Source organism: Myotis daubentonii, chromosome 20 (assembly GCF_963259705.1).
Source record: "Myotis daubentonii chromosome 20, mMyoDau2.1, whole genome shotgun sequence".
Taxonomy (NCBI): domain Eukaryota; kingdom Metazoa; phylum Chordata; class Mammalia; order Chiroptera; family Vespertilionidae; genus Myotis; species Myotis daubentonii.
Genome location: NC_081859.1, coordinates 762064 through 781153, shown reverse-complemented (window position 1 = coordinate 781153; position 19090 = coordinate 762064). Strand labels below are relative to the sequence as shown.

General features: G+C 62.4%; 1 protein-coding gene across 9 annotated transcripts in view; it reads left to right on the top strand.

Moving 5' to 3' along the window:
* The window catches only part of NAV1 (neuron navigator 1), a 93121-nt gene that overhangs the window by 63121 nt on the left and 10910 nt on the right, over window positions 1-19090 (top strand). For 3 of the 9 annotated variants that reach the window (XM_059677863.1, XM_059677868.1, XM_059677869.1), the window contains 13 exons: window positions 4710-4848; window positions 5718-6015; window positions 6891-7584; window positions 8302-8748; window positions 9771-9812; window positions 10014-10162; window positions 12173-12343; window positions 13396-13448; window positions 14287-14310; window positions 14413-14490; window positions 16518-16601; window positions 17543-17654; window positions 17989-18110. In XM_059677863.1, coding sequence (XP_059533846.1) covers window positions 4710-4848; window positions 5718-6015; window positions 6891-7584; window positions 8302-8748; window positions 9771-9812; window positions 10014-10162; window positions 12173-12343; window positions 13396-13448; window positions 14287-14310; window positions 14413-14490; window positions 16518-16601; window positions 17543-17654; window positions 17989-18110 — 2413 coding nt within the window. The remainder of the gene's footprint in view (window positions 1-4709; window positions 4849-5717; window positions 6016-6890; window positions 7585-8301; window positions 8749-9770; window positions 9813-10013; window positions 10163-12172; window positions 12344-13395; window positions 13449-14286; window positions 14311-14412; window positions 14491-16517; window positions 16602-17542; window positions 17655-17988; window positions 18111-19090) is intronic. The other 6 variants (XM_059677865.1, XM_059677871.1, XM_059677864.1 and 3 more) reach the window with 3 other exon arrangements.

The following is a 19090-nucleotide window of genomic DNA, read 5'->3' as shown; positions in this document are numbered from 1 at the left end:
TGGTCTGGTCGCTCCTGGAGACCCCTCTTCTCCTGCAGTCTCCCGTGTCCTTCAGGCAGGAAGCTGGGGGTGCTCATCCCACAGAGACCCCCGGGGCAGAGGGCTCCAGCCCCGGCCAGCAGCGGCCTGTGATAGGACCAGAGGCTGGGACAGCAGCGCCAACGAGCGGCTTCCCGCCCGTCTTACAGGACATCCTGCCCAGGTTGCCCGGACCACAGGTACCCGGCGCCGTGTCCCTGCCGGCTCTTTGGCTCCGGTCCACTCGTAGCTCCTGAAATAGAGCAGCCGCGTGCGTAAAGCAGGACCCGTGCTCCCGCACACACGCACACACACACACACGCACACACATGCACACGCACACGCCTGACGCTCTCATTCCCCGGGCTTGGCACGTCGGCCGGGGCTTATTTTAAATCCTCCTCCAGGACCCTCCTGGACGACCGGGGTTTGGGCCTGCGGATCCGCCGACTGCGTGATGTTTAAAAATAGGTTTTCAGCGGCTTCCACGCGGAAGCCAAGGGGGGCGCCGCCAGGCCCCTCCTAAGCCGGGGAGGGTTAGGAGCACAGACAGACCGACTGACGGGAAGACATGTTTGTGCTGCTGTCTGTAGCCTGAGGCACCTTCCCCAGAAACAAGACCCGTCGGATTTTGATGAACTTTCTCTTTTATTTTCATTTCAGTCTTCCTTTTTTTTTTTTTTTTAACTTCTTTAAGGATTAGGCCAAAAGCCCCACACTGATCGTCAAGCCTTAGAACCGAGGTTTCCACGCAGCGTCGCCCAGCACCGGTTCCAACCCCGCCCCCCCCACCCCCATAGGTACCTCTCTCCAGATAATAAAGACGCCCTCCCTCCCAGCCTGGAGAACAGGAGGGGGCGGGCGGAGCTTGGGGAAGGGTTGGTGTCCTGTGGGGTAGGCCAGCCGTCACCCAGCCAGACTTTTTTGTCTTTTTATTTGTGTCTGTGTTTGTTTTTATTCGCGAATACACTTATTTACTTATTTTTGTTCATTCTCACCCGAGGATATTTTTTCCCCTTCAAATGATTTTTCAGAGAGAGTGGAAGGGAGGGGGAAAGACAGAGAGAGAGAGAGAGACACATCGATGGGTTGCCTGACCCGGGCCAGGGATCGAGCCTGCACCCGACGTACGTGCCCTGGACCGGAATCGAACCCTGGACCCTTCCGTCCACAGGCCGATGCTCTATCCACTGAGCCACACCGGCGGGGGCGGCCCACATCTGTTCGGTTCCCTGTTAATTCTTTTTCCCTCCATTCATCCTTCAGTGGCCGGGATGTTCTGCCTGGGGCAGGGAGCGTTTTGTGTTTTGTGGGGGTTTTTGTTTTGTTTTTTTGGTTTGTTTTTTTTACCTTGAACACCTGCACGGCGTTTGTTTTTTCTAAGATCTTTCCCGGCTGCCACTCAGGGGTTCAGAGCTAAGATGCTTTTTTGTTCTCCTCCTTTCTGTCCGAGGCTTTGGAATGGGTGGGAGATGGGCTCAATCTCCCCTGCATGGGAGGCTCCCCGTAAAAAAGAGAGAGAGAGAGAGAGAGAGAGAGAGGGGGGGGGGGGGTCTTTTACCCCTCGCCGACCTTTGACCCCACGCACAATGTCCTATTCAGCCCTCGGTGCGGCCTCACGGGGCCATGTCGGGGAGGGGAAGCCACCCGTGAACGAAGGACTTGAGCTCAGAAGGCGGTTACTTTTGAGATGAAGAGGAAGGCGCAGGGCGTCTGTAAAATGGAGACGGTCGTCCCCCCAGACCAGGTCACTGACCCGGCCCCCGGCCCCCCGGCCCCCGTGGTGAGAGCCAGTCCACCTTCCTCAAAGCCTGGATCAAAGGGACAAGCAAACTCCCGTTCGGTGCGATTTCTTTCTCTTTTTACTTTTTATTGATTTCGGAGAGGAAGGCAGAGGGAGGGAGGGAGAGAGAGAGAGAGAGAGAGAAACGTCCGTGATGAGAGGGAATCATGGATCGGCCGCCTCCTGCACGCCCCCGACCGGGGATCGAGCCCAAAACCCCGGGCCTGTGCCCTGACGGGGAATCGAACCGTGACCTCCTGTTTCCTAGGCCGACGCTCAACCACAGAGCCACCCCGGCCGGGCATGAGCGTTCTTACTCTGAGGGTTTCGGGGATGTAAGTGTTTACGGGCCGGTTGGCAAGAAAGAAAACTCAGGATTCACACGTGGCCCCGGTGGCCAACTACGACAGAGTGCAGGGAGTGAACCGATGATCGGGCTGCCTCCCCCACCCCCCACCCCCACCCCTTGCTCTCTAGAAACGTAAGGGAAGACGGAGCCGCGGGTGTTTAATTGTAAGGTTGGTGGAGAGGGAGACAGAGAGGCGAGGAAGGGCAGCGTCGTGGTGTGGCTGACACGGAAAGATCCTCCCGGCGGCCTGCGCTCCGCGTGCCTGTCCGGGGAGCTGTCCCTGCTGCCTCTGGTGACTCGCACCCCCCTCCTCTCCCCCCCCCTCCGTGAAGCTATACTCTCGGAGGCCCCCGTAATTGACATGTCGGGGCCTATTATTAACGGCTAGGCTTGTGCTGTTATTGGAAATCTTTACAGCAGGAAAGAATGTAGGGGCTGGTTTTTTCCGGGGGGGGGTGGGGGGTGGGGGGTGGGAGGGGGATGGTGGAGGAGGGAGGTTCGAATGCGAGGTGACCTGCTATAGTGTCCCGGGTCTGGCTGGGGTCGGTGGCTGGAGGAGCCACCGGATTGGCCCAAGCGAAGACGGCTCGCGCGGCCGCCTGCCACTGTCAACACCCCCCCACCCCCGCCATTGTCTCCCCCCCCCCCCCCCCCCCCCCCCCCGCCATGAGCGGCTCGGTCAGAGCGGAAGCCGATCACGGAAATGCTGTTAAAGTTGTCCGTTTGCGCCCGGCCGGCGGGGCTCAGTGGTGGAGCATCCACATGTCGACCTGTGAGCCAGGAGGTCAGGGTTCGATTCCCCGTCGGGGCACAGGCCCGGGTTGCGGGCTCCATCCCCAGTGTGGGGCGTGCGGGAGGCGGCCGATCCATGATCCTCTCTCCTTGCTGATGTTTCTATCTCTCCCTCTCCCTTCCTCTCTGACATCAATAAAATTTTTTTTTTTTTTTAAAAAGGGGAAAGGCGAGGAAAGAGCCTGTTTCCCTCCCTCCCCCTGTGAGAGGCGAGGAGGGGCGGGCGGAGGGGACGCTCTGAAACCCGAGAGAACGCCGAGTCAGCATTCCTCGCCCACAGTTGGTCCTAATTACGGAGACCGGGCCTGGGCTCGGCTCTGCTTTCTCTCTCGTCCGTCCGTCCGTCCGTCCGTCCTGCCGCAGCTCGGAAACAGCCTCTCGCGGCTCCGGCGTCCTCGCCCCTCCGTCCGCGCCCACCACCCTGCAATCACCCTTCCCCACGTCGAGGTCCCAGTGAGCCGTGCGGGTGCCGCTGACACGGTCGCATCCACCGGGTCCGTGAAGCGCTGGCCGCCCCAGCCGCCGGCGGGCTGAGCCGTCGGGGGTCTTGTGTCGTTAGAGGAGGAGCGTGCGGCCCTGTGCCAGGGTGCGGAGCCGCGGGTCTCCGGGTCCTGCCCCCCCCTCCCCCCCCCCCCCACGGTCAGCGTCCTGGTTACTGACTCACTGGGCGTCTGTGTTCCAGACACGAGGAGGCGGACTCCGTGTCCGAGCCTGACCCCCGAGAGCCTGGGGAAGCGGCAGGATTTTCCCCCCTGTGGTCACAGCGAGTCCGCCCTGCCCGCCGGCGCGCCCGCACCCCGGGCCATTCACGCCTGTGGAATGGCTGGCCCTGACCCGTGGGGAGGGGCCCGCGTGAGAGAAGCCTGGGAGGGTGGCCAGTGCTAGCCACCAGCCGCCTGAGCGTCCCTGCTGCTCCCAGCGGGGAGGGTGTGCCTGCCCCGGGCCTGGCCGTGTGTCTGCGTGGACACAAACAGGGCCGCGTCCAGATGCGCCGGCCTCCGCACGGCCCTGTGTGCGCCCTGCAGAGGAGAGGGGTGCCCCGGTGTGTCCCCAACACCGGGGCATCAGTGGCAGGAGGCGGGGGAGAGAGAGCAAGAGGGGGAATCTGCCGTTCCTACGCCCTCGGTGGAGGTTTCAGGAATTAGCGCCGGAGGTTAACTTAATGAAAAGAATAGAGGACGCCCTGGCCGGGGTGGCTCAGTGGATAGACCGTCGTCCTGGGAACCAGGAGGTCACGGTTGGATTCCCGGTCAGGGCACATGCCCAGATTGTGGGCTCGATCCCCCGTGTGGGGCGTGCAGGAGGCAGCCGATCCATGATGCTCTCTCATCATTGATGTTTCTCTGTCTGTCTCTCTCCCTCTCCCTTCCTCTTGGAAGTCAATTTAAAAAAACACGAATGGAGGCTGTTTGCAGGGAGCAGGGGTTGGCTTGTGTAATGAGCTTGATCCCCGTGCGCCTCTCTGTTGAGGAAGAGAGCGGCTGCTTTTGCCAGAACAGACCGTCGTCGGCTGCGTTTACAGAAAAGCGTCGCCGAATTACGAGGCCTGCAAACCCAGGCCTAACCCCCAAGCTTTCTCTCCGTCTGTGTGTGCAAATCCTACGTCCTGCTTCTCTCCCGGGCCGCTGACCCCTCTCCCCGGCCGCTGACCCCTCTCTCCGTCCACTGACCTCTCTCCGTCCACTGACCTCTCCCCGGCCGCTGACCCCTCTCCCTGGCCGTTGACCTCTCTCTCTCCGGCCGCTGACCCCTCTCTCCCCCCTGCAGCTGGGATGAGAGCAGCTCGATCAGCAGCGGGCTCAGCGATGCCTCCGACAACCTCAGCTCGGAAGAGTTCAACGCCAGCTCCTCGCTCAACTCACTCCCGACCACCCCCACGGCCTCGCGCAGGAGCTCCACCATCGTGGTGCGTGAGTTCGCAGACCCCCGGCCCCGCACCTCAGGGAGAGCAGCCGGGGCCGAGGCCGGGGCAGGTGTGCACACGCCCCCGCCCGCCCCGTGGGGCTGGGTCCCAGGCGCCCCGGCCACGCCCTTTGCGAGCTGGCAGGGGGGGGGGGGGGAGCCGAGGTTCCCACGCAGTCACCGGGGACGTCAGCTGCTGGGGGAGCCGGGCCGTAGGCCGTGCCCACACCAACGTGGAGCTGTTCCAACCCGAGAGGAAAAGAAATCAGCTGGTTGAGCCTCGACCGATGAACCAGGAGGTCAGGGTTCGATTCCAGGTCGGGGCACAGGCCCGGGTTGCGGGCTCCATCCCCAATGGAGGGGCGGGCAGGAGGCAGCCGGTCCGTGATTCTCTCTCATCATGGATGTTTCTTCTTCTTTAATTTGTTCATCCTCCCCTGAGGATATTTCCCCATTGATTTTCAGAGAGGGGAAGAGAGAGGGAAAGACAGAGAGAAACATCGATGTGAGAGACACACACCGATGGGTTGCCTCCTGCACGCGCCCCAACCAGGGCCTGGGCCGGGGAGGAGCCTGCAACCGAGGTCCATTCCCTTGGCCGGAATCGAACCCGGGACCCTTTGGTCTGCAGGCCGACGCTCTATCCACTGAGCCACACCGGCCAGGGCTCATCTTTTAAAGAAATGGGATGCGTGGGATGCCTTCTGCCGGACTCCCCGGTGTGGGTGGGCACCCTGGGTGGACGTAAGCCTCCACCGGGAGGAGCAGGGCCCCCCCCCCAGCAGCCATAGGGGTCCCCGTGGCCGCCCACCCTGGAGTCCACCCTCCGTCCCCTGACGCGCGTCCCCGCCAACACCGCCCTCTCCTGGGCAGCTGCGCACGGACTCGGAGAAGCGCTCCCTGGCGGAGAGCGGGCTGAGCTGGTTCAGCGAGTCGGAGGAGAAGGGCCCCCGGAAGCTGGACTACGACAGCGGGAGCCTGAAGATGGAGTCGGGCGGCTCCAAGTGGCGCAGGGAGCGGCCCGAGGGGGGTGACGACGCGGCCAAGGTCGCGGAGCTGAAGAAGCCCATCAGCCTGGGCCACCCCGGGTCCCTGAAGAAGGGCAAGACCCCGCCCGTGGCCGTCACGTCGCCCATCACCCACACGGCCCAGAGCGCCCTCAAGGTGGCGGGTAAGCCGGGGGCGGGGGTGGAGGGGGTCAGGCCTGTCTCTGTGGGGCTCCCCACTCAGCGGTGGCCAGCCCCTGGGATGTGGGTTGGGTTCCCGGTCCAGGGCACAGGGCTTGGTCGCAGGTTCAGCCCCCAGCCCTGGTCGGGGTGTGAGCGGGAGGCGACCAGTCGATGTCTCTCTCGCGTCTGTGTCTCTCTCTCTCCGTCTCTCCCTCTCCGTTTCGCTCCCTCTAAAGCATCAACGGAAAAAACTACTCTCCCTCACTCCCTTGGGTGAGAATGAAAATAAATGCATGATAATAATAGAGCAGGGATGTGCCTTTATTATTTTTTTAAAATATATTTTATTGATTTTTTTACAGAGAGGAAGGGAGAGGGATAGAGAGTCAGAAACATCGATGAGAGAGAAACATCGATCAGCCGCCTCCTGCACATCTCCTACTGGGGATGTGCCCGCAACCCAGGTACATGCCCCTGACCGAAATCGAACCCAGGACCTTTCAGTCTGCAGGCCGATGCTCTATCCACCGAGCCAAACCGGTTTTGGCAAGGGATGTTCCTTTAAAAAGAGAAAGAAGCCCTGGCCAGTTTGGCGAAGTGGATAGAGCGTCGCCGGCCTGCGGACTGAAGGGTCTCGAGTTCGATTCCCGGTCGGGGCCCAGGCCCGGGTGGCGGGCTCCATCCCCAGTGTGGGGCGTGCAGGAGGCAGCCGATCCATGACTCTTTCTCCTCATGGATGTTTCTCTCTCTCTCTCCCTCTCCCTTCCTCTCTGAAATCAATAAAAATGTATTTAGTTGTTGTTTTTTTTTTAAAAAAAGCATGTTTGTGTTGTGGACCGATCCCACCTACTCTCACCTCACCTCCTGCCTCTCCCAGGCAAACCGGAAGGGAAGGCGGCGGACAAGGCCAAGCTGGCCGTGAGGAACACCAGCCTGCAGCGCTCCTCCTCGGACGCGGGCCGGGACCGCCTGGCCGACGCCAAGAAGCCGCCCTCGGGCATCGCCCGGCCCTCCGCCTCGGGCTCTTTCGGCTACAAGAAGCCTCCGCCCGCCACGGGCACGGCCACGGTCATGCAGACGGGCGGCTCCGCCACGCTCGGCAAGATCCAGAAGTCCTCGGGCATCCCCGTGAAACCCGTGGGCGGGCGCAAGACCAGCTTGGACGTGTCCAACGGCCCCGAGCCCGGCTTCCTGGCGCCCGGCGCCCGGTCCGCCATCCAGTACCGCAGCCTGCCCCGGCCCGCCAAGTCCAGCGCCATGAGCGTGACCGGGGGCCGGGCCGGGCCGCGTCCCGTCAGCAGCAGCATCGACCCCAGCCTGCTCGGCGCCAAGCAGCCCGGCCTCGTGCCCTCCCGCCTGAAGGAGCCGACCAAGGTGGCCGGCGGGCGGGCGGTGCCGGTCCCCGTCAACCAGACCGACCGGGAGAAGGAGAAGGCCAAGGCCAAGGCCGTGGCCCTGGACGGAGACAGCATCTCCCTGAAGAGCGTCGGCTCCCCGGAGACGACGCCCAAGAGCCAGGCCAGCCTCCCGCCGGCCGCCAAGCTGGCCGAGCTGCCGCCCACCCCCGTCAGGTACCTGCCCGGCCGGCCGCCGCCGCCCCTGTCTGTCCGTCTGCTCCGACCCGGTCACAGATCCCCGCACGCCCTGGGCTGGGAGGCCTGGCCTGGCCGCTGTGCTCTGGGTTAGGGTTAGGGTTAGGGTTAGGGTCCCGGCCTCTCCACCACTCCCTGCATCCCAGTTCCTTCTCCCTCTTCCAAAACTGCCTTCAAAGTTCCTTGTTGGTGCTGTTCCCCGCGTCTGTCTCCAGCACCTGGGTGGGCGGTTTCAACACATTTATTCACAGTCATCACACACCTGTGCTGTCCCCACTCTAAGACTCGAAGGAGCCTGGCCGGTGTGGCTCGGGCTGAGCGTCCACCCAGGAACCGGGAGGTCACAGTTCGATTCCCGGTCAGGGCACAGGCCCGGGTTGCGGGCTCGATCCCCAGTGGGGGGCGTGCAGGAGGCAGCCGACCCATGAATTTCTCTCATCATGGATGTTTCTCTCCTTCTCCCTTCCTCTGAAGTCAATAAAAATATACTTAAAAAAGGAAAAATAGGACTCGAGGGGATCCCAAGCCGGATACCAGGGTTCCTTCCGGCCTCTGTCGCTGGGCTAAGCCCCCGGACTCAGCACGAAGCCAGAAAGGAAGGAAACCGGACGGGGACTTGTTCCCCAGGATCTTGTCCGCCTCTGGCTTCTCTGACTCCTTTTTGCTAAACACTCCGTTTTCGTCTTCCCGCCTCAGGGCCGCCGTGAAGAGCTTTGTCAAGCCGCCCTCGCTGGCCAACCTCGACAAGGTCAACTCCAACAGCCTGGACCTGCCGCCGGCCGGCGACACCCTCGCCCCGAAGCTCCCGGAGCTGCACGCGGCCAGCGCGGCCGCCGGGGGCCCCCTCCCATCCTGCTTCACCCCCAGCCCGGCCCCCATCCTCAACATCAACTCCGCCAGCTTCTCCCAGGGCCTGGAGCTCATGAGCGCCTTCAGCGTCCCCAAGGAGGCCCGCATGTACCCCAAACTCTCCGGCCTGCACAGGAGCATGGAGTCCCTTCAGATGCCCATGAGCCTGCCTGGCGCCTTCGCCAGCGGCGCCCCCAGCCCCGCCCCGGCCGTGCCCCCGGCCGCGCCCCCGGAGGAGGAGGAGGCGGAGGAGCTGGCCTGGAGCGGGAGCCCCCGTGCCGGGCAGGTGGACAGGTGGGTGGACAGGGGCAGAGCTCGGTCTGAATCCGTCCTGAGTCCCAGCTGTCCGCGGGGAGGTCTCCGGGACGCTGGCCACTTGGCCACTTTCAATTTTTTTTTTTAATATATTTGTACTGATTTCAGAGAAGAAGGGGGAGGCAGAGAGAGTTAGAAGCATCAAGGATGAGAGAGGATCATGGATCGGCTGCCTCCTGCACACCCCTCACTGGGGATCGAGCCTGCAACCCGGGCCTGTGCCCTGACCGGGAATGGAACCGTGACCTCCTGGTTCCTAGGTTGACGCTCAACCACTGAGCCACGCTGCCCCGGCTGGAATGTGTGTGTTTTTAACCGACATCAAGTAATGTCACCTGCTTCCCCAATCCGTGAAATAGGAAGGACGCTGTTTGGTTTTTAAATGAGTGTCTTATCGAGAGGGAGACCGGTGCACTCAGACCTCGGATGACTTAACTCAGATCGCCTCGCGAGCCCTGTCGGGTGTCGGTCAGGGTTAGAGTCTCGGCACGGGGACTGAAGGGTCGTGGGTTCGATTCCCGGTCAAGGGCACGTGCCTCGGTCGCCGTTTCCCCGGGACCCATGCGGGAGGCAGCCAATCGATGTGTGTCTCTCCCGTTGTTACCTCCCTCTTCCCCTCCCTCCCTCTCTCCCCCTGCCTCCTCCTTTTCTTTACAAAAAAAAAAAAATCACATAGCTAGCTTGACCTGTCACCAGAAATCCTTTGCTTTCTATGACATCATTTCTATGACATCATTTCTATGACATCATGGCCTGGTTTCATCTGCCATAGCGTGACCTTCTCCGTAGCTCCCACACCCTGCTTTCCGATCAGGGGAAAGCATTGAACAGTTGAGATGAATTTCTCAGCTGGGGTGTTGGGGGCGGGGGGCGTCTTCCATCGTTTGTGGAGATAGTGGGGCCGACAGCCTGATTGTCTGCGATCAAGTCCCTCGAACCCAGGGCCCCGGACTCAGGCCTCTCCGAGGGGCCCACACGCTTCTCTTGCTTTTCCTCCACAGTGGCCAGCGGGATCGGAACACGCTGCCCAAGAAGGGGCTCAGGTAACTCTGCCGCCTGCCCCCCACGCCCTGGGCTCCTGAGGGCCTGCGGAGCTCGCCCAGTCACCCCCGCTGTGGTTCCCTCCTCGGGGCCCCTCCCTGCTCCCCTGTCCCCTCATCCTGCCTCGGGGCCTCCACGCCAGCCCCCCCGACCCCGGTTTGCCGTCGCCCGAACCGAGTCCCGCTGCCTCGTCCGCCCGACAGGTACCAGCTCCAGTCCCAGGAGGAGCCCAAGGAGAGGAGACACTCCCACACCATCGGGGGGCTGCCCGAGCCCGAGGACCAGGCCGAGCTGCCGTCGCCTCCCGCGCTGCCCCTGTCCCTCAGCGCCAAGGGCCAGCTCGCCAACGTCGGTCAGTGTCGCAGCCTCGCACCCGGCACGGGGGGGGGCAGGGGGGGCGGGTCGCCACGAGGTGCCTGAGTCTACTCACCCAAAATGAGACGGAGACGAAGTCTGTAAGATTCTGACCAGCAGGCGGGCAGGCGCTGTGCACCCTCGTAGCTTCGGGGCCTGAACGAAGGCAGGGGAAGCCGCAGACCCCCGTGTGGCGGCCACCGCCAGGGCGGAGCCCACGCCCAGGTGTCATCCCTGGGCTGCAGGGAGGAAGGAGGGACGGCCGGCTGACGGCCAAGGACGGGCTCTGCCTCCAAACCCGGAGAAGCCCAGCGTCCCTCCCCGCCTGGGCTGGCCCAGCACCGTCCCTGCCCTGAGGGCATAGCCTCTGACCCCTGCCGGCCACCCCTTTCCGAAGCCAGGCAAGAAGGAAGGATTGATTCTCTTTTTTAAAAAAAAAAATATATTTTTATTGATGTCAGAGAGGAAGGGAGAGGGAGAGGGAGAGAGAAACATCAATGATGAGAGAAGCATCGATCGGCTGCCTCCTGCACGCCCCCCACTGGGGGTCGAGCCGGCAACACGGGTATGCACCCTGATGGGGAATCGAACCATGACCTCCTAATTCCGTGGTCGGCAAACCGCGGCTCTCGAGCCACATGCGGCTCTTTGGCTCCTTGAGTGTGGCTCTTCCACCAATACCCCGTGCGGGCGCACACGTACAGTGCGATTGAAACTTCGTGGCCCATGCGCAGAAGCCGGTATTTTTTGTGGAAGAGCCGCACTCAAGGGGCCAAAGAGCCGCATGTGGCTCACAAGCCATGGTTTGCCAGGCCGCAGTTTGCCGACCACTGTCCTGGTTCATAGGTCAACGCTCAGCCACTGAATCATGCCGGCCGGGCAAGAAGGAAGGGTTCTGATTCAGAGATGGGGCAGGATGACCCCTGCAGGGCCGGGTCGGCTCGTGTTCCGTCTGCACCTGGGGCCACACAGGGAAACTGGGTTTACGCTGCTGGCTGAGGGGCGGGGCTGGGCAGCCATCAGTTTGCAGTCGCGGGGTCAGGCGATGTGTAGTCCTACTGTGCGATGTGCAGTCCCACTGTGCGTGGATCCCTGTGCAGGGGCGGCCATCCACCTGCAGGGGGCACAGGAGGACCCGAGGGGGTGGGCAGGGGGCTCCATGTGGGGTGAGCCCTGAGGCTGTGGCCCGAGCAGGGGCAGCCGGGAGCAGGCCCCACCCGCCCTGACGTGCACCTGCTCCCTCGGGCGACGTCTCGCGGGGATGCTGGGCAGGGAGGCCAGGCTTCTGGCCGCTTGAGCGTGAAGGTGACCTAGGCCTTCGCAGGGAGAGTCCGAGGCCCCGTCCGGTCGCCCCCACGGCCCCCCTGGCTGAGCCCCTTCTGCAGCCGGCTCTTTGCATCTCTCAGATCCGAGTCTTCTTGGTCTGGTCTCCGTCCTTGCAGCCGCCTGTGTTTTTTTGTTTGTTTTGTTTTGTTTTGTTTCGTTTTTCAGGGGAAGGGAGAGGGGGAGAGAGAGAGAAACATCCATGGTGAGAGAATCATGGACTGGCTGCCTCCTGCACACCCACTACTGGTGGGGATGGAGCCCGCCACCCGAGCCTGTGCCCTGACGGGGAATCGAACCGTGGCCTCCTGGTTCATAGGTGGATGCTCAGCCCCTGAGCCACGCCGGCCGGGCCCGCCCCCCTGTGTGTTTTAGTGAACAGCGTCCCTGTGTCTGGGCACATCCACGGGATGTGAAGGTTTCGGGACAAGCGCCAGGCCCCCAGCCTACGTGACACCCCCGGGCCAGGCTGCCCAAGGGAAACGCCGTCCCCCGTGACCACAGACAGCAGGGTCCTCGTCCGTTAGGGCCCGTGCCCCCCAGCCCCACCCCCCTTGCTGGCCTGCATACCCCACCTCCCGCCTCCCCCGCCCTCCTCCCGCCCCTGGCGTCCCATCCGAGGCCCTGAGCGCCGGTGACCCTGCCTCTTCTCCTGCCCCCTCCCGCCCCCCCTCTGTCCTTCCAGTGAGCCCCTCGGCGGCCACCACGCCAAGAATCACCCGCTCGAACAGCATCCCCACCCACGAGGCCGCCTTCGAGCTGTACAGCGGTTCCCAAACGGGGAGCACCCTGTCCCTGGCCGAGAGACCCAAGGGCATGATCCGGTCGGGATCCTTCCGAGACCCCGCGGACGACGGTGAGACTTCACGCGGCGCGGTTCACGCTCATCCCGGCTCCGCTGGGCCCTCACCCGCCACCCGCCACCCGCCACCACCGCCCACACGGCTGCCCCACCCACATGACTCACAGCCCATCGCACGGGGCCATCTCAGCGCCTCCTCCCGGCCCCTGAGAAGGGTCTGGGGGCCCAGAAACCTTGGGGCTGGGGAGGGGAGTGAGCGTGGACGGGCTCCGGAGTCCGCGAGGTCACGCGGGGTCACGGGGCAGCGCGTAGGGAGGAGCCAGGCAGCGCGAGCCTCTCCCAAGGATGCTCTGTGTCTGCGTCAGGCAGGATGCGGTTGCCATGGTATGAGGCCCAGGTTCAGGCTCCGCGGGGGAGCGGGCCAGGCTCCTGGGGGCTGGCCGCGCCTTCGTGGCTTGAAGACACGCACGAGTTCTCTCTAAGGCTTTTGCACCAGACGTTTCTCTTTTGATTTTATTTTTATTTAATGTGCTTATATTGATTTCAGAGAGGAAGGGAGAGGGAGAGAGAGAGAAAATCAACGATGAGAGAGAATCACGGATTGGCCGCCTCCTGCACGCCCCCCCACTGGGGATCGAGCCCCCAGCCCGGGCCTGTGCCCTGATCAGGAATCGAACCCTGACCTCCTGGTTCCTAGGTCAACGCTCAACCACTGAGCCACGCCGGCCGGTTTTTCGTCGAGTGGTCCCGGGATTCTAGCACGAACCCCGTGCTAAGTGGAGGCGCGGGCAGGCAGCAGGGTTGCTCGGTGCGGCTCCGTTGGGCACCTGCCCGCGAACACCCCATTTCCCTCCTGGGCCCCGGCGCCCCTCGGACCCGGCCGAGCCAGGGTCCACCCCCAGGGCAGTGTCAGTGCAGGAGGAGGCCGCCCTGCTCAGCAGACCCAACCGGCTCTGGGCTCTGGTTCCAGCCGGGTCCCAGTTCTATTCTTTCTGTCGGCTCCAGGTGCCTGCCTGTCAGTACCAGCTCCCGCCTCAGGGCTCCTCCCGGGGTCCCCTGACTGGCCCCCGAGGCCTGTGTTAACACCCCATTCTTTTCTCTTCCAGTTCACGGCTCCGTGCTGTCCCTGGCGTCCAGCGCCTCCTCCACATACTCCTCGGTAAGAGCACCCCGTCTCCTCCTTCCTCCCTCGTCCCCCCTGCAGCCTGGGCACCTGGGGGGGAGCCCGGGCTGGGAGCTTTGGTGCCTGGGAGCTCAGGGTCTGTCTGGCCTGCAAGCACCCAGCACCCCTACCGCCTGCTCTGAGGCTGGAGAGCCCCTGGTCCTAGAGCCCGCTCCGCACCTCGGGGAGGGGGAGGCATTTGTGGGGCGGTGACGGGGGTCCCCAGGTGCATTCCAGAGCCCCCCCTGTGCACTTGACCACGTGTGCACTTGTCTGTGTGTGTGCAGTTGACCGCGTGTCTGCACTTACTTAACCACGTGTGTACTTGACTGTGTGTGCAATTGACTACGTGTCTGCACTTCACCTCATGTGCACTTGACCGTGTGTGCACTTGACGGTGTGTGCGCTTGTCTGTGTGTGCGCGCTTGACCACGTGTGTGCGCTTGTCTGTGTGTGTGCAGTTGACCGCGTGTGCGCAGTTGGCTGCGTGTGCAATGCCCTGGGCTCTCACGGCACCTCCATCCTTGCATTCCTCTGCCCCTGGTCTGGGCTCTGACTTCCCGTTGGGGTCAGAGAGGGTGAGTCCCAGTCAGCCAGGGTCCTCCCTGCTTCTGGGCCCCCACGGAGCTGGCTGCACGCGAACCTTAGAGAAACCCCCGATCTAAGCCCCGAGTCGGGCCAGGGCCTGGGAGCCGTCTCGGCCCCTTTGGACCTCAGGCCTTGCTTCTCCGCGTTCCCGCCGGCCGCATAACCTGCTCAGCTCCGGGTAACCTGCTCTCTCTCTCTCTCTCTCTCTCTCTCTCTCCCTCCCCCTCCTCCACGCTCCCTTCTCCAGGCTGAGGAGAGGATGCAGTCCGAGGTAGGGCGCCCAGCCTCGTCCCGCTCGCCGACACCCTCCACGGCACGTCCCCCGGGCCTCCCCGTCCCGCCGCCTAAGCTGTCTCTCTCCTCCTTCTCACAGCAAATCCGCAAGCTCCGCCGGGAGCTGGAGTCCTCGCAGGAGAAGGTGGCCACCCTGACGTCACAGCTCTCCGCCAACGTGAGTGGGGCCCGGCCCGGGCCGGGGGGCGGGCGGGGGGATGTGGTTTCCTGAGCATGCCCGGGGCTTGGACGCCAAGGGAGCAGACCAGGCTTGGGGCTCGGCCCCCCAGCTCGAAGTCTCAACTTTTATTGAGAACCGTTCTGCCCCCCGGCTAAGCGGTACCTGTGGAGGGGTTCATGCCCGATGGCCTTGAACTCCCCAGAGAAAGAACAAGGGTTGTTCTCAGCGGTTCTGGGTGGAGCTGGGCACAGCCAAGCCATCGGCCATGGGCAGGAATCAGTAGAGACTGTCTTCGGGGTTTTTTAAATATTTTTTTTTTACTGATTTCAGAGAGGAAGGGAGAGAGAGAGAAACATCAATGATGAGCGAGAATCATGGATCGGCTGCCTCCTGCACGCCCCACCCTGGGGATGGAGCCCGTAACCCGGGCTTGAGCCCTGACGGGGAATCGAACCGTGACCTCCTGGTTCCTGAGTCGAAGCTCAGCCCACTGAGCCCCGCCGGCCGGGCCAGGCGAGCACCGTCTTGTTTCTTCAGACCTGGCCCCCCCACCCCGGGAGACGGGGAGAAACGAGGCCGCCCGCCCTGGCCAGGCTGCCGTCGCTTGTCCCGCGTGGCCGAGCTGAGAACATAAGACTCATTTTCCCCCAAAGCTGTAAACACCAGCTGAGCCGGATCCGGGGAGCGATCCAAGCGCTCCTCGCCCGGGAGGGGCCGTGTCTCTGCTTCCTCTCGCCTTCCTCCCCGGGGAGCACAGCTGTCGGCCCCGGCTCTCGCCTCCGAGTCGGGGAGGAGACCCCTCACCGGGACCTTCCGTGTTTCCCGTTTTTTTGTGTTTTTTTTTTCAACAGCCGTCCCTTCACACACTGGCCGCTCTCTTTCTTCTCTGATTCCCAAGTCTTCCACTTATTTATTTTTAAAAATATATGTTTTATGGATTTCAGAGAGAGGGAGGGAGGAGAGAGAGAGAGAGAGAGAGAGAGAGAGAGAGAGAGAGAGGAAGAGGAACATCAATGATGAGAATCATGGATCAGCTGCCTCCTGCACGCCCCACACTGGGGATGGAGCCCGCAACCTGGGCACGTGCCCCGACCAGGGATCGAACCCTGACCTCCTGGTTCACAGGTCGATGCTCACCCACTGAGCCACGCCGGCCGGGCAGCCCGAGCCCTCGATGGAGCTGTTGTACATGCTTTGCTTGAAGCTCGGATTAAGTGCTTTTTTCTGCTCGTGGGAACTTACACGGTTGTGATCTGTATGAGAAGCCTCTCGTCCCTCCCTGCACCCAGGCGGCAGCGGGGTCAGGGCCTGCTCAGCCCAGGAGGTTCACGGCCGGGAGACGCTGGCGGGGGAGGCGCCCGGGAGAGAACAGTGGTGTTCTCACTGGCCGCGGGCTGCCCGCCATCGGCTGTCGGGCTGGGCGGGGGCCAAGGATGTGAATTCAGGGGCCGATTTCTCCTGGAACTGGAAGTTCCCTTCGGCTTAAAACGAAACAAGCCAAAAGCCCAGACAGCACAGGTTCTGCATTTTCGAGGCCGAGGCTTGCTGAGGTCGTGGCCCTGTCCTCAGGCGGGAGGCGTGATGCCAGGCCCCCGGGGCGGTTCCTCGGCTCCCGTCAGGAGCCCGGCCGGCGTGGCTCAGGGGTTGAGCGTCGACCTGTGAACCAGGAGGTCAGGGTTCGATTCCCGGTCGGGGCACAGGCCCAGGTTGCGGGCTCCATCCCCAGTGTGGGGCATGCAGGAGGCAGCCGATCTGTGGTTCTCTCTCATCATGGATGTTTCTATCTCTCTCCCTTCCTCTCTGTAATCAATAAAAATAAAAAATTTAACAAAAAAGAAGCTGGTTCCCCCCAGAAGGAGTCTGAGTGGGCCTCATCCGTTCAGGGAGATCTCTATTTCAAAGCCCCCAAGAAGCGTGTCAGCTCTGAGACGGGAGATCCGCTAAACTCCGTCCCTGTCAATCTCCCCCACCCCCCACCCCCATCCCACCCTCAAGCCTTAGGGCCCCCTGTGTCCTTGTTCCAGGCGAACCTGGTGGCGGCGTTCGAGCAGAGCCTGGTGAACATGACTTCCCGCCTGCGGCACCTGGCGGAGACGGCCGAGGAGAAGGTGAGGGGCCGAGCGCCCCGTGCCCGGTTCTCCCTCTGTCACCCTGAATGCTCAGCCTGCCCCTTAATAAAGCCACCCCGATTCCCCATTCTCTGTGGCACGACTGATAGAACACCTGTGCCCATCCTCCCACCCAGCACATAGTAGGTGCCCCTCCTGCCACCCAGCACATAGTAGGTGCCCCTCCTATCACCCAGCACATAGTAGGTGCCCATCCTACCACCTGGTATACAGTAGGTGTCCATCCTATCACCTGGCACACAGTAGGTGCCCATCCTGTCACCCGGCACATAGTAGGTGCCCATCCTATCACCCGGCACATAGTAGGTACCCCTCCTACCACCCAGCACACAGTAGGTACCCCTCCTACCGCCTGGTATACAGTAGGTGTCCATCCTATCACCTGGCACACAGTAGGTGCCCATCCTGTCACCCGGCACATAGTAGGTGCCCATCCTATCACCCGGCACACAGTAGGTGCCCGTCCTATCACCCAGCACATAGTAGGTGCCCATCCTACCGCCTGGTATACAGTAGGTGTCCATCCTATCACCTGGCACACAGTAGGTGCCCATCCTGTCACCCGGCACATAGTAGGTGTCCATCCTATCACCTAGCACATAGTACGTACCCCTCCTACCGCCTGGTATACAGTAGGTGTCCATCCTATCACCTAGCACATAGTAGGTGCCCCTCCTACCGCCTGGCACACAGTAGGTGTCCATCCTATCACCTAGCACATAGTAGGTGCCCCTCCTACCGCCTGGCACACAGTAGGTGTCCATCCTATCACCTAGCACATAGTAGGTGCCCCTCCTACCGCCTGGCACACAGTAGGTGTCCATCCTATCACCTGACACACAGCAGGTGCCCATCCTATCACCTAGCACACAGTAGGTGCTCTGATCCCAGCCAACGACACTGTTCCATGTCTCTCTCAGGACACCGAGTTGCTGGATCTGCGAGAAACCATTGACTTCCTGAAGAAGAAGAACTCAGAGGCCCAGGCAGTCATCCAGGGAGCCCTCAACGCCTCGGAGACCACGCCCAAAGGTAGGAGAGCCAGCCCCAGGCCGGGGGGCGGGGGGGGGGGGGCTGGGAGAGGTGAGAGGAAGGGCCCTGGACGGGGCACGTGCAGGAGGCAACCCATCGGTGTGTCTCTCACATCCATGTTTCTGTCCGTCCCTCTCTCTTCCACTCTCCCTAAAAATCGATGGGAAATTACCCCTGGTGAGGGTTCACCAGCAACAACAAAAAGCGTGACCCGGACGGGACTATGTGGGCCCGGGGGTTGGGCGGTTCCCTCTCCCCCACCTCCGGCCCCGCCTTGCCTGCGCCCCACGTCTGTGACCCAGCCTGTCCGTGCCCCCCTCGTCCCCGCCCCCAGAGCTGCGGATCAAGCGGCAGAACTCCTCCGACAGCATCTCCAGCCTCAACAGCATCACCAGCCACTCGAGCATCGGCAGCGGCAAGGACGCCGACGCCAAGAAGAAGAAGAAGAAGAGCTGGGTGGGTGAAGGGTCGGGGGGCTGGGGGCTGGGGCACCGAGACGGGTAGAGCCTGGCGCCACCTCCCCTCCCCCTCAGCCAGGGCGCGGGCCCTCCCAGGAGTCACCGGGACACGGTCCCCTGGATCGCCACGCCTGCTCCAAGCGGGTTCTGCTAACTCAGTGGTCGGCAAACCGCGGCTCGCGAGCCACGGGCGGCTCTTTGGCCCCTCGAGTGAGGCTCTTCCACAAAACACCACGTGCGGGCGCGGGTGAAACTTCGTGGCCCGTGCGCCGAAGTCGGTTTTCGGGAAGGAGACGGACGAAACAAGTGTACAAGACGAGTGTGGATGGGAGAGCTGGAAGGGGTCGGCCTCAGCGATCGTACCTCCGTCAGATGGAGGACGTTTTTAGCAAAGGCCAGCTTAGGAGCACCCTAACTAAGTTCATAACAAGGTTAAACCTACCTATAGAGTTGACGTTTAAAAAAACTTGGCTCTCAAAAGAGATTTCAGTCGCCGTACTGTTGATATTTGGCTCTGTGGGCTGATGAGTTTGCCGACCACTGTGCTAACTCCTTCCCGGTCCTTCCCCACGTGTCCCGAGGCCGCCCCTCCGGCCTGCTTCCCGGGCTCTCCTCACGGGTCAGCTCAGGTGTTTGTCGGCAGAAGGGGTGCCCTGGGGTCCCCGCCCCCCTCCGGCCACGGTGTGGAGGGAAGGATCCCGAACAGAGCCATTCATGCTATAGGGCGTCCCAAAATTCACGCAGGAAGTAATTTGGATAGAAAACACAGGTTTATCATGAACAATTGTACATCTTTTATTGATTCATAAAGGACACAGTCTAGGGTTATGTATGGACTCGCACCGCGGGTCCGTGGCCTCCACGGCTTTGCTGGCACAGACGCAAAGCCGCGGTCTTCGTCGGTCTTCCTTGTCCCTGCTCCTGGGCCATCATTGGTCCTTGGTGACGCTGATCCAATGGAAGGGATTGACATCAAAG